Source organism: Oncorhynchus mykiss, chromosome 23, assembly GCF_057628025.1.
Source record: "Oncorhynchus mykiss isolate SJ-2025 chromosome 23, ASM5762802v1, whole genome shotgun sequence".
NCBI lineage: Eukaryota > Metazoa > Chordata > Actinopteri > Salmoniformes > Salmonidae > Oncorhynchus > Oncorhynchus mykiss.
Window position 1 is genome coordinate 21,110,655 of NC_143044.1, and position 14,983 is coordinate 21,125,637.

The 14,983-nt window shown below is 41.6% G+C and overlaps 1 protein-coding gene across 2 annotated transcripts in view; it reads left to right on the forward strand.

Moving 5' to 3' along the window:
* LOC110502560 (inactive phospholipase D5-like) overlaps nt 1-14,983 on the forward strand; it is a 105,799-nt gene that overhangs the window by 22,157 nt on the left and 68,659 nt on the right. The window contains exon 1 of one of the 2 annotated variants that reach the window (XM_021580679.3): nt 13,269-13,551. The exons of the other annotated variant lie outside the window; for it this stretch is intronic. Coding sequence (XP_021436354.1) covers nt 13,546-13,551 — 6 coding nt within the window. The 5' untranslated portion in view covers nt 13,269-13,545. Of the gene's footprint in view, nt 1-13,268; nt 13,552-14,983 lie in introns of those variants that run through there. 2 annotated transcript variants of the gene reach the window in all.

Sequence of the window (14,983 nt, forward strand, 5' to 3'; positions counted from 1 at the left end):
CTTTTTCTGGACATTGTACCCGCCTGCTTACCTCCTGGACTCTGATCTGGTTTTGACCTTTTTGCCTGTCCACGACCATTCTCCTGCCTACCCCTTTGGATTAATAAACATTGTAAGACTCCAACCATCTGCCTGGTGCCTTGAAAATGAGGGGGGAAACAATTTAATACATTTTAGAATATTTTATTTATTTATTTCACCTTTATTTAACCAGGTAGGCAAGTTGAGAACAAGATAAAGCAAAGCAGTTCGACACATGCAACGACACAGAGTTACACATGGAGTAAAATAAACATACAGTCAATAATACAGTATAAACAAGTCTATATACAATGTGAGCAAATGAGGTGAGATAAGGGAGGTAAAGGCAAAAAAAGGCCATGGTGGCAAAGTAAATACAATATAGCAAGTAAAACACTGAAATGGTAGATTTGCAATGGAAGAATGTGCAAAGTAGAAATAAAAATAATGGGGTGCAAAGGAGCAAAATAAATAAATTAATTAAATACAGTAGGGAAAGAGGTAGTTGTTTGGGCTAAATTATTGGTGGGCTATGTACAGGTGCAGTAATCTGTGAGCTGCTCTGACAGTTGGTGCTTAAAGCTAGTGAGGGAGATAAGTGTTTCCAGTTTCAGAGATTTTTGTAGTTCGTTCCAGTCATTGGCAGCAGAGAACTGGAAGGAGAGGCGGCCAAAGAAAGAATTGGTTTTGGGGGTGACTAGAGAGATATACCTGCTGGAGCGTGTGCTACAGGTGGGAGATGCTATGGTGACCAGCGAGCTGAGATAAGGGGGGACTTTACCTAGCAGGGTCTTGTAGATGACATGGAGCCAGTGGGTTTGGCGACGAGTATGAAGCGAGGGCCAGCCAACGAGAGCGTACAGGTCGCAATGGTGGGTAGTATATGGGGCTTTGGTGACAAAACGGATTGCACTGTGATAGACTGCATCCAATTTGTTGAGTAGGGTATTGGAGGCTATTTTGTAAATGACATCGCCAAAGTCAAGGATTGGTAGGATGGTCAGTTTTACAAGGGTATGTTTGGCAGCATGAGTGAAGGATGCTTTGTTGCGAAATAGGAAGCCAATTCTAGATTTAACTTTGGATTGGAGATGTTTGATATGGGTCTGGAAGGAGAGTTTACAGTCTAACCAGACACCTAAGTATTTGTAGTTGTCCACGTATTCTAAGTCAGAGCCGTCCAGAGTAGTGATGTTGGACAGGCGGGCAGGTGCAGGTAGCGATCGGTTGAAGAGCATGCATTTAGTTTTACTTGTATTTAAGAGCAATTGGAGGCCACGGAAGGAGAGTTGTATGGCATTGAAGCTTGCCTGGAGGGTTGTTAACACAGTGTCCAAAGAAGGGCCAGATGTATACAGAATGGTGTCGTCTGCGTAGAGGTGGATCAGAGACTCACCAGCAGCAAGAGCGACCTCATTGATGTATACAGAGAAGAGAGTCGGTCCAACAATTGAACCCTGTGGCACCCCCATAGAGACTGCCAGAGGTCCGGACAGCAGACCCTCCGATTTTACACACTGAACTCTATCAGAGAAGTAGTTGGTGAACCAGGCGAGGCAATCATTTGAGAAACCAAGGCTGTCGAGTCTGCCGATGAGGATGTGGTGATTGACAGAGTCGAAAGCCTTGGCCAGATCAATGAATACGGCTGCACAGTAATGTTTCTTATCGATGGCGGTTAAGATATCGTTTAGGAGCTTGAGCGTGGCTGAGGTGCACCCATGACCAGATCTGAAACCAGATTGCGTAGCAGAGAAGGTATGGTGAGATTCGAAATGGTCGGTAATCTGTTTGTTGACTTGGCTTTCGAAGACCTTAGAAAGGCATGGTAGGTTAGGATTCAACCAGCGTATAAGGCTAAAACATAACAAAATGTGGAAGAAGTAAAGTGGTCTGAATACTTTCCGCATGCACTGTAATTTTGTCAGGTAGACCTACATTGCAGTCAACATTTATTTTGGATTTTTTTGGGGGAAAGCTTTAATAAATGTTTATGCAAACAGCGCATGATGACTGGATTGCGCATCGCAAATAGCCTTCTAATCAAGCCTAAGGACCAAACTTTTTCAATACCTGGTTTGCATACCCATTGTTACCTTAGGTAGAATTTACTGGTAGATATCATAAATTGAAAGGTCTTTCCTTACCTACCGCTACCGATGTCATTCTTCTGTGAGCTGCTCCATGCTACAACCACTTGACCGGTGTGCGCTCTTGCTGCCTGCAGATGATATTCCACTGAAACTAGGCTGTGTGCTACTCGCATTTGCGATTGTGTCGGCTACTTTGAGCATGATTTCTCTATTGTACTACATATTTAGTAAGTCGTATAACTCCACGACACTACTTTGATACGCAACAGTAGGGATTAAGAAGTGAGCATAGGCAATGCCCACTGAAAATAAAAGTAGGTATAAGGAAAATAAAAGTAGAAGCGTACACCTGTGTATAGCCTCCACTACACCACTGACCCTTTGTGTTTTACAAAAAATGCACTTCTTTCTGAATACAACAGCATCACGAGCCTACATTAGGTCCAATAGCTTCGCCACTGCGCAATGTCTTTAACAGATAAAGACTTTTACAATTTCCCCCTGCTTACTAATAGTGAGCGCCCAACTTTACAATTTCCCCCACTCTTCCCTGAGGATATTTTTCAAAGAAAAGTAAAGGACAGTACTGTTACGAGTAAAGTAGGAATCACAGGTTTCAATAGGGCATAAGATATGAACGTTTCAAGAAAGGAGTGTATATATTTGACCTGGCGAAGTCCTTTTATAAATTGACTGAATGGAAGCTGATAATTATGAATTTTTTACTCTGCTGGTCTCGGCTAGAAATTATAAGTCCTCACTGTCGGAGACTGAGTCAAGACTGAGCAAAAATGTATCTGACACAAGAGAAAAGACAGAGACACTCATGTGGACCGGACTTCGAGTACTACAACACTGAATAAGAGTTTCTTAATGACCTGGAGATCCTATTACGTTACTCTCCTTTGGTAATACTATACTTTCCAGTTGTATAATAAAAAATAACTTACAGTAGTGGGAGAGCCATGCATGCATCTGCATGAAGATGACACAGGTTTGCTACATTTTTTTAATGTGTGTGAGTGCATGTGCTTGTGTGTGCCCGTGTGTTTATTAGATGGGGCAGATTGGCTATGTCAATGCAGTATAATCCTGCTAATTCAGGGCATGCCGACACACTTCTGGTCGATTCTCTGTTATATGGCCCCAGTGGGACCATTGAAGAAAGCCTTCAGGACACCATTTTTCAGCCCTCAGTGTAGGCTCTGCCTTACTCTACTGTAGAGTATACTTAGTGTACTATAAAGTGGGGTTAGAGAGTTATTGTGATAAGAGGGGTTAGAGCGTTGGACAAGTAACCGAAAGGTTGCAAGTTCGAATCCCCGAGCTGACAAGGTACAAATCTATTGTTCTGCCCCTGTACAAGGCAGTTAACCCACTGTTCCTAGGCCATCACTGAAAATAAGAATTTGTTCTGAACTGACTTGCCTAGTTAAATAAAGGTAAAATAAAACAACATTTCTGTCGGAAGTTTACATACACTTATGTTGGAGTCATAGAAACTCGTTTTTCAACCCCTCCACAAATGTCTTGTTAACAAACTATAGTTTTGGGAAGTCGGTTAGGACCTACTTTGTGCAGGACACAACACATTTTTCCAACAATTGTTTACAGACAGATTATTTCACTTATAACTGACTATATCACAATTCCAGTGGTTTCAGAAGTTAACATTCACTAAGTTGACTGTGCCTTTAAACAGCTTGGGAAATTCAAGAAAATGATGTCATGGCTTTAGAAGCTTCTGATAGGCTAATTTACACAATTTGAGTCAATTGGAGGTGTATCTGTGGATTTCAAGGCCTACCTACAAACTCAGACCCTCTTTGCTAGACATCATGGGAAAATCAAAAGAAATCAGCCAAGACCTCCACAGGTCTGGTTCATCCTTGGGAGCAATTTCCAAATGCCTGAAGGTACCATGTTCATCTGTACAAACAATAGTACACAAGTATAAACACCATGGGACCACACAGCCGTCATACCGCTCAGGAAGGAGACGCGTTCTGTCTCCTAGAGATGGATGTACTTTGGTGTGAAAAGTGCAAATCAATCCTAGAACAACAGCAAAGGACCTTGTGAAGATGCTGGAGGAAACAGGTACAAAAGTATCTATATCCACAGTAAAACGTGTCCTATATCGTTAAAACCTGCAAGGGTTTAAAGCAAGGAAGAAGCCACTGCTCCAAAACCACCATAAAAAAGCCAGACTATGGTTGGCAACTGCACATGGGGACAAAGATCATACTTTTTGGAGAAATGTCCTCTCGTCTGATGAAACAAAAATAGAACTGTTTGGCCATAATGACCATCGTTATGTTTGGAGGAGAAGGGGGAGGCTTGCAAGCTGAAGAACACATCCCAACTGTGAAACACAGGAGTGGTAGTATCATGTTGTGGGGGTGCTTTGCTGCAGGACGGACTGGTGCACTTCACAAAATAGATGGCATCACGAGGAAAGAAAATTATGTGGATATATTGAAGCAAGCTATCAAGACATCAGTCAGGAAGTTAAAGCTTGGTCGCAAATGGGTCTTCCAAATGGACATTGACCCCAAGCATACTTCCAAAGTTGTAGCAAAATGGCTTAAGGACAACAAAGTCAAGGTATTGGAGTGGCCATCACCAAGCCCTGACCTCAATCCTATTGAAAATGTGTAGACAGAACTGAAAAAGCGTGTGCGAGCAAGGAGGCCTACAAACCTGATTCAGTTACACCAGCTCTGTCAGGAGGAATGGGCCAAAATTCACCCAACTTATTGTGGGAAGCTTGTGGAAGGCTACCCGAAACATTTGACCCAAGTTAAACAATTTAACGGCAATGCTACCAAATACAAATTGAGCATATGTAAACTTCTGAGCCACTGGGAATGTGATGAAATAAATAAAAGCTGAAATAAATCATTCTCTCTACTATTATTCTGACATTTCACATTCTTAAAATAAAGTGGTGATCCTAAAACAGGGAATTTTTACTAGAATTAAATGTCAGGAATTGTGAAAAACTGAGTTTAAATGTATTTGGCTACGGTGTATGTAAACTTCCGACTTCAACTGTATGTATTTTTGGAATGGTAAGATGCATCACTATCATTAAAACAACTCATATAAAGCTACAGTAGGTTTCAAAATCTATTGAACAGCTATTTTGAATTAAACCAATAGGAATAGTAAATTATCCTCTTACCCAACTTCTATGATACTGTATGTCAGGTTAATACAGCAGTTAGTTGTGTATTCTTCACATGCATCCTACTACAATTGCTTTTTATTCATCTCATCTCAAATGTTAGGTCTGACCCGGTAAACAATCATAGGGTAACATGCTTCAGTTACAGTTCAGCTCCAACCCTCAAGACCAGATGTTCCCAAATCCCAGACACGCACAATAACTTTACCCTGTACACTTCTTTAAAGTCCATATCAGCCACATTAGCCTAATATCAGCCACATTAGCCTAATATCCCCAGTTAACTCAAATCCCCTCTGCTCTTTTGGTAAAGTGTTTTGCATTAAACTTCCATGCTTCACTAGATAGCTGTTGAAATCCTTTGAATTGACCATTTGCGAGATCAGTAGAGATAGATGGATCTCAGCAATGCATCACACATTTCCCATTGTTTTATAATAGCATTATTAATCAGAGTAAGTAAAGTAGCCTTGCACAAGACAGAAGAGCTCATAGGGCAAGAGCCTATTTCCCGTTTCTGTAGCATGAGGCAGCTTGATGTACAATTTCACCCCTCTGGACAAGACAAATCAGGTCCCATTTTGATAGTTTGGTATGACTCAGCCAGGGATTGAATTCACAACAATCTCAGGGCAGACACTCTAACCACAAGGCCACTGAGTTGGTCTATTATTAATCATAGCTTTCTGAAAATTGCATTTCTACTGCATGCTACAGTCTTCAGTATTGTTGAAGTTATCGTTACTATAATCAGCATTGTTGAAGTGAACAGAATCTTGTTCTCAGAAGCCTCCCGGGCATCTCATGTTTGGCAAAGACTAAATGGATAAGGGCACAAGGCGAGAACCAGATGCAGGAGGCAGATGGTTAGAGTCCAAGATGTTTATTAACACTCCAAAAGGGGTAGGGGTAAGAGAATATTCATGGACAGGCAAAAGGTCAAAACCAGTTCAGCGTTCCAGAGGTACAGAATGGCAGGCAGGCTCGAGGTCAGGACAGGCAGAATGGTCAGGCAGGCGGGAATGGAGTCCAGAAAAAAATCAGGGCGTGACAATGGATAGAGACAATAGTTGATGTTATTATTTTGTTTGTCAGACGTGAATATTGTTGGTTAATTTGGTTTGTATGCTGTATTGACAGTAAAAATAAAATAACATGCACTTGGATATTATTTGATCACTGATTCTCCCTCTTACATTCATAAAGCAATTGAATGACTGGATATATATTTAAAGAGCTGCTGCTGGATAACACCACCTTAAATCCTGACCGTATTATCGCTTCACTGCAGGACCATTGCAACATAATATATGCAATTTCATTCCTTTTCTTCACAGATTCATTTGAGATCATGAGTAGGAACATATGGAGAAGCTTAAGGACAGGGAGTGGCCTTCCAGTGTATACGATTAATTGGGTCTGTCAGTTGTGTAGTGTTTCCGGCATGATGGTGTTGATGTGAGCCATGCCAAGCCTATCAAAGCACTCCATGGCTACCGACGTGAGTGCTACAGGGCGGTAATCATTTAGGCAGGTTACCTTCGCTTTCTTGGGTACAGGGACTATGGTAGTCTGTTTGAAACATGTAGGTATTACAGACTCAGTCAGGGAGAGGTTGAAAATGTCAGTGAAGACACTTGCCAGTTGGTCCGCGCATGCTTTGAGAACACGTCCTGATAATCTGTCTGGCCTTGCAGCTTTGTGAATGTTGACCTGTTTAAAGGTCTTGCTCATATTGGCTACGGAGAGCGTGATCACACAGTCGTCCATAACAGCTGGTGCTCTCATGCATGCTTTAGTGTTGCTTGCCTCGAAGTGAGCATAATTCAATGCAAATCGAATTAAATTTGACAAAGTAATGCCAAGGGCAATTGCAACACATATCACTCGTACATTTCTTTCTCTGCCCCATGTACATCCCACCCCACCCCATGTAACGGCTGTTTGAAGAAGTGGACCAAAGCGCAGCGTGGTAAGTGTTCATGATATTTTAATAGAACTGAACACTGAATAACAACAACAACAACAACAACAACAACAACAAAGAGAACGAACAAAACCGAAACAGTTCTGTCTGTTGCAGACACAAAAACAGAAAACAATTACCCACAAAACCCAGATGGGAAAAGGCTACCTAAGTATGGTTCTCAATCAGAGACAATGATAGACAGCTGCCTCTGATTGAGAACCACACCCGGCCAAACACACAGAAATAGAAAACATAGAACACCAAAGCATAGCATGCCCACCCCAACTCAAGCCCTGACCAAACCAAAATAGAGACATAAAAAGGATCTCTAAGGTCAGGGCGTGACACCCCAACCCCTCTAACCCCATTCCCATTTTATATTTTCACATTCCTGACATATTGCATCAAATACAATTTATTGCAACTATGATAATTAGACGTCAGTGGAAATACAATCAACAGTCATGGTGATTTGCTATTGAAAAAAATCATTATCGTCAACATTTGTAACTGGAATTGATATTTCATGACATTACATTAATGTGAATCACCACTTTTAATTGTGTCATCCTGATTTGATAATTGATAGAGCTTTTTATGGTCCGCATCATATTTTCACTGGGTGTTTATAACTGTAGTCTCTGAAAGGTACTGTTTGTAAATAAGTGAGTGGGGAAAAAATTTCAGTAGAGTGACTGAAGATCAAAACTTAATTTTCTTCTGCAATACAATCTTTTTTATCTCCTGAAGAGGAACTTTACTGAGTGGATGGATGAGCTTCCAGGAACAACTGCCATCTGGTGTTTTTTTTTCCGTGAACACATTCCGAGATAGTTAGCTGTCTTTATCTGTCAATTTGATCAAACAACTGGCATCATTGTTCGTTAATTCTTTGTTTTTCAAGCTGTCGTCTGTGATTTTGAACCATGCGTTGTAATATCAATGGCTTTGTTTTTGCTTCATTACATACTCATAGAGGGCTCTATTGTATTGTATGAGATGTTGTAGTTCGAAGGCACGATGGTGTGGTAGTCTGCTTTTGTCTCTGCTAGCTGTTATCTGTGGGAAACATGCTTGCCAGGCCAGTCCCTTTACCCATCTCAAGTAGTATACAGCATGTCTTTATCCCCCCTCTCATTCCCAATGATCTGATTTATGGCTTTCCTGGCTTTGGGGCTGTGAAATGTTTATTGTTCCCCATTTGATCGTCAGTCAGCTGGGTGCTTCATTGTCCAGAACTGCACACATTACACTCACTGTCTAACACAGCACAACACAGGTGCACTCTGTAGATCAGATAGCACTGACCAATTAGAATCAGATAGCACTGACCAATTAGAATAGAGATGTGTGAGATAGAACTGTCCAGTCAGTAATAAATACTGTAAAGCACACTAAGGTTGAATAGCAGCGATAGATCCGATAGAACAGCAGCAAAGTAGATCAGCAGTTAGCTAGATAGACATAGCAGACAGATGAGCAAAGACAACGATGGATCCGATAATTCAGCTAGGGCGCTCTGATAGATCTAACGAAAATAACAAATCAGATCTGGCAGGTTAGAGAAGGAATATCATAGACAGACGGAGGGGTAAACACCTAGCAATCCCAAAAGACTAGACAGAAAACAGATTAGACACCTATGGATTTGACAAGATGCTCACAATGACACCCTCACAAATAATTTACTTCTGTTTGGTGATGGAGGTCAATGGCAGATCTGCCTGTGTTTTAGGAAAACAGTGTGATGAGACTGTCCTCCATTTGTGTCTGTTTGTTATGATAGTGCTGCAGGGAAGGTTGATGCTCTGATAGGGTGTTCATGAGTCTACAAAACATTACATTTTGATCAAAGTTTCTTCACAGCCAAGACAGGATGATAATTTAAATCAGACTGTGGAAATACCATGAGTCATAATACAAAGTGTTTTTGTGTATTTTTTTTTTTTAACTAGGCAAGTCCCTTAAGAACAAACTCTTATTTTCAATGACGGCCTAGAAACAGTGGGTTAACTGCCTGTTCATTGGCAGAACGACAGATTTGTACCTTGTCAGCTTGGGGATTTGAACTTGTAACCTTTTGGTTACTAGTCCAACACTCTAACCACAACCTAACCACAACCTTAGTGTGCCGCCCTGCATGTACTTTGCAATAGCTTGGTAATTGTTGCTTAAACAATTTTCAGTCAGTGCACAGTGTAGGGAGACTTGTGTTGCGATTCAGCTGCCCTCTCTCTTTCTAACGCTCTCTCTTGGCACACAAAGTAGAAACAGCATCTCATTCCCTGACTGCACAAACACACTGCAGTGCCACTGTCACAATGGGAGACATTGTGTATATCTACTTAGAATTTTGACATATTAATCTAATTGATTAGTTTCAATAGATCATTAAGTTAATCCTGTGTCGTGTCTTTGGCATCATTAAAGGTGAAGACTGTTCTTTTATCAAATCAATTCTCTGTAACTATTATTACGTGATTAAACTAATATCGTAAATTGAATTACCTAGGAATTCCGGGCACCACGGAAACTCTTCAGATTACACTGTTATAATTATCTGAATATAGCTCTTCAGATATTTTAATATCTGATCAATTAGTCTTCTATTAATGAATTATTCTTTACCTCAGGTCAGTCTCACCTGAACGTCGTAAATTGTTGCACGAACCCAGCCTCTACTACAAATCATCCATACACCAGTTGGCTTAATCATTAATTTACTAACTAACTAAATAATCACAGAAATGCATAAACAAACAAACACTAGATATTGGTTACTAACAATGATAGGGAAGATTCCCTAGTGGGCTAAACCGATATGACGGCAAGGTGGACAAAGGGAAGGGGGTGTGGACTGAGAGAGAGCGGGAAAAACAAAATGGATTCATTACACAGTCTATAATCATATACATTGAAATGCTAATCATTCGCATATGAATGGCCGCTCATTTGAGAATAATTGCAAGTACATATTTACAGTGTATGTCATTGTTGTCTTCTCTGTTGGAATCCGGTCCATCTGCTGGAGAGTTCATCCGAGTCTCTCTCTCTCTTTCTGTTTCCCTGAAGATCAGCCTTTCATGGTTAGAATGAATACCTTAGAGTACCATTCAAAAACGTTCTCATAGAATAGGTGGTTTGGCGGTTGGCGGTATTCGCATCCCAGGTTTACATCATTTCTAGCTGCAGACTAGTAATTAGAATCTAAGATTTGCTCTTATTCTGTAGGGATCGATAGTCTCAGAGTTTAACCACTTACAGCCGTGTAGCCAGTGCTCCGCTCCACGTGGTATGGTTAGGAATTCAATAACTATTCGCAATCACAGCTCACGCTGTGGGTTTGCTTGGTCTGAAAATAATTTTCTTAGGAGGGGCTTTTATTCGTAACAGTAGAAGAGGGCGGTTCCATGACGCCTAATCATGTCTGTGCTCACGGGGGTGGGCCAATGACTTAGTTAAACTTAAAAAGGGAATACAATTCTCTGAAATTAAAGGTTTAACATCACATTACATCATTTCACAAATAGTTTCATCTTTACTCATTAATTGTATACATGAATTAGATGCAAATACCTTCATTGAGAAATGGACACATTCAGCTATATAGTTATGTGTGTTTCCTGTCCTTTGTGAGCTCACCAAATGAAAAACACTCAACATAACTGTCCCTTAAGTGTCCACGGACCCTTCCCACATTCTCACAAGTGGACATATAGTTTCATTTTCCCATTTTGGGGATTTAGGAGTTTGGCCACGTGATATCCTTTGTTCACTCTGTGGTCTCTCTCTCTCTGCATGAAAAGGGGAAGAGAGTCTCTGCCAGGAATTTACGACCTGAGAAAACAGAACCTGGATGTAGGAGAGGGTCAGAGAGGCGGAAGCCACGACCTACACCCAGAAAGGGCCACATCATGACACCTGTAATATTAAAACCGATCGTTCTTTTGTCATCATTGTGGCTTTAAATCTTCATCTATACAATACATTTCTGTGTAGGTTCTTAGCCTGTTGGTAAAATTTTGATGTAATTCACATGAGATTTGAGGACATAGCTGACAGTTCGCCACTCCACGCCACCAATAGTGTTCATTATGTCTTTCCTTTGCTGTTGCCCACTTGTTAAGAATCTACACATTTGCATTGTATGTACAGTTGAAGTGGAAGTTTACATACACCTTAGCCAAATACATTTAAACTCAGTTTTCACAATTCCTGTAATTGAATCATTGAAAAAATTCCCTGTCTTAGGTAAATTACCATCAGCTCTTGACAGAGCTGGTGTAACTGAGTCAGGTTTGTAGGCCTCCGTGCTCGCACACACTTTTTCAGTTCTGCCCACACATTTTCTATAGGATTGAGGTCAGGGCTTTTTGATGGCCACTCCAGTATCTTTACTTTGTTGTCCTTAAGCCATTTTGCCACAACTTTGGAAGTATGCTTGGGGCATTGTTCATTTGGAAGACCCATTTGCGACCAAGCTTTAACTTCCTGACTGATGTCTTGAGATGTTGCTTCAATATATCCCCATAATTTTCTCTCTTCGTGATTCCATCTATTTTGTGAAGTGCACCAGTCCCTCCTGCAGCAAAGCACCCCCACAACATGATGCTGCCACCCCCGTGCTTCACGGTTGGGATGGTGTTCTTCGGCTTGCAAGCGTCCCCCTTTTTCCTCCAAACATAACGATGGTCATTATGGCCAAGCAGTTCTATTTTTGTTTCATCAGACCAGAGGACATTTCTCCAAAAGGTATGATCTTTGTCCCAATGTGCAGTTGCAAACCGTAGTCTGGCTTTTTTATGGCAGTTTTGGAGCAGTGCTCCTTCCTTGCTGAGCGGCCTTTCAGGTTATGTCGATATAGGACATGTTTAACTGTGACTGTAGATACCTTTGTACCTGTTTCCTCCAGCAACTTCACAAGGTCCTTTGCTGTTGTTCTGGGATTGATTTGCACTTTTCGCACGTTCATCTCTAGGAGACAGAATGCGTCTCCTTCCTGAGCGGTATAATGGCTGCGTGGTCCTATTGTGTTTATACTTGCGTACTATTATTTGAACAGATGAACGTGGTACCTTCAGGCATTTGGAAATTGCTCCCAAGGCTGAACCAGACTTGTGGAGGTCTACAAAAAAAAATTCAGAGGTCTTGGCTGATTTCTTTCGATTTTCCCATGATGTCAATTAGCCTATCAGAAGCTTCTAAAGCCATGACATAATTTTCTTGAATTTTCCAAGCTGTGTAAAGGCACAGTTAGCTTAGTGTATGTAAACTTCTGACCCACTGGAATTGTGATACAGTGAATTATAAGTGACATCATCTGTCTGTAAACAATTATTGGAGAAATTACTTGTGTCATCCACAAAGTAGATGTCCTAACCGACTTGCCAAAACTATAGTTTGTTAACAAGAATTTTGTGGAGTGGTTTAAAAACGAGTTTTAATGACTCCAACCTATGTGTATGTAAACGTCCGACTTCAACTGTATAATTAAGCAGTAAGTCATACTCATCATATACAGTCTGATATACCACGGCTGTCAGCCAATCAGCATTCAGGGCTTGAACCACACAGTTTATAATTGATAATACTCGCTGAGGATTTATAATTTGTCTGGTACAGACCTGTCGACGACAATTTCCTTTGGATTCATGTGAGCTCCTTAATATTAATCATGCATATGCATGTATCAATTTATACAGTGTGTCAATGCCTGTGTCTGATTTTGTGTGAAAAGAACTGAGAAGCTACAGAGGGTGTTATTTTCACCAGTCTGCCACTGGCTGAGACTCTCACTCAGTATGGCTTGAACAGAGGGAGGAGGGCTGGAGAGGATTTGTATTGGATGGAATTAAAGAGGGGGTGGATCATAAAGGTTAGGAGGGGTGAGGAGAATGGACCATCTCATCTATCTTTCCCAATCTCTCTCGATATCTGTGTTTCCATCTAAAGGGTGGAGAAGTGTGAGGAATAGAGGGATAGAAAGAGGGGAGAGGGAGAACGGGAGAGAGAGGGAGGAAGTAGGAGAGGGAGAAATGGAGAGGGGGGAGATTGATAGCATCATGCCAGGACTCAGTAGCGTCCTGTTTCTTTACTCTACATTATACCTTTCATTTGGACGCTGTCCAGCAAACAGGAGTAGCAGCGTGTGAGGGGACAGCTTTCCCTCCCCTGTGGGAAACAGAGTGCGGCTCCTGCCCAGGACACACACACAAACTAAACACACACTCACACATGTGCTGCGAAGAACACGGTCGACACAGGGATGCACCATGAAGGTGAGCTCTACTCACCCAGAGTGACATATTGTTTGAGGAGAAGTCAACACTTTACTGTATGTCAGCAGCTACTGTACTGTTTCACTGGGCACGTTGCCAGCTGCCTTGTCATCTTTTAGCTCACATTCATGTGAGCTAAACATTTGATTAGATTTGTGTCCGTTTACATGGGACAGTGTGTGGCTGTGTTGTAGCTCTTAATGAGACTTTGAAATTCAGAACAGGTGAATGTGTTTTTGTCCTGTGAACAATCTTGTTCGGTACGATCTTGATGCTACAGTATATACGATCTGCTTAGCAGAGAGTCGTTTGATTGTTTCAAAAAGTTAAAAATGTATGTTTTGCTTGCCTTGAACTACTTCACATCCAGGTGGTTAATTGGCGGTCTGCCAGTGCACAATGTCTGTAGTAATTATATGAACCAGAGTGAGTGATGCTTTGTGTTGTTTGGGTGAATGTGCTGGTGTAGCAGATGGGGGATCTGTTGACCTCACTCCTCATCCTGAAGTGTCTCCACTTGCGCTGCCGAATAGCTAGCTTTTCGGTGGCGCGACTGGGAAAGACGCTTCAGGAGGGTGGTCACGTGTGTTTGCGAGGCAGATGTCCTGCGTTCCAGCCTCATAAGAGCCAGATCAGGAGGAAGCGGCCCTCACTAAGCAAGCAGTGTGACGTCCTTTACAATTGGTTGTAGTTGAAGACAATGATGAAGACAATGAACATGGGTGAGGGATTTGGGCTCTTCGGTAGAGTGGGGGCTGGGATGTACAGTACATGGTTGAGGGGAAAGCAGAGAGTTGCTAGAGTTGCTGCTGGTTTGCTGTGGTGCTGGGTTATTTGCTTGAGGATGAAGACTAAAGAAAGTTTGTGTTGTGAAGGTGTCTATAACTAAATTAATGACATAATGCAGTTATAACATGAAAGAGATTTAAAAATTGTATACAGTTAGTGAGTGAAAACTTTCATGAGGATTTGGAATTGCTGTTCATTTGCATATTTGGCAAATGTTTTTGTAATTTTGTGTGCTTCAAGTAATTTTTTCATCTGTCATATTGTTGTCACATTGCGGTTGACACCTCTGAGATGCTGAGGGTTGTGAGGCTGACAATGTTTGGCCAGGGATACAGACAACCTCCTCCTTGGGGGTATCACAGCTCACTTAGCGGTTAGGGAAGGCGCAAATTGCAGCAACTGTCCTTCGTATCGCCCGTCACTATTTCAGCCCTGCTGCACAAAACAAAGTCTGACAACTAAAGCAGGCAGCCAATATGACACTGACTGTCCTGCTATTCTACCTGTGTGTGGGGAGATGAGAGGAAGGGGGGATTCTCTCTAAATTTCACTCACAGACAGGATCTCTATGCACAGAACGTGCCAACATTCACACTCACTCACATTCATGCACACGTGTACACACACACACACACACACACAC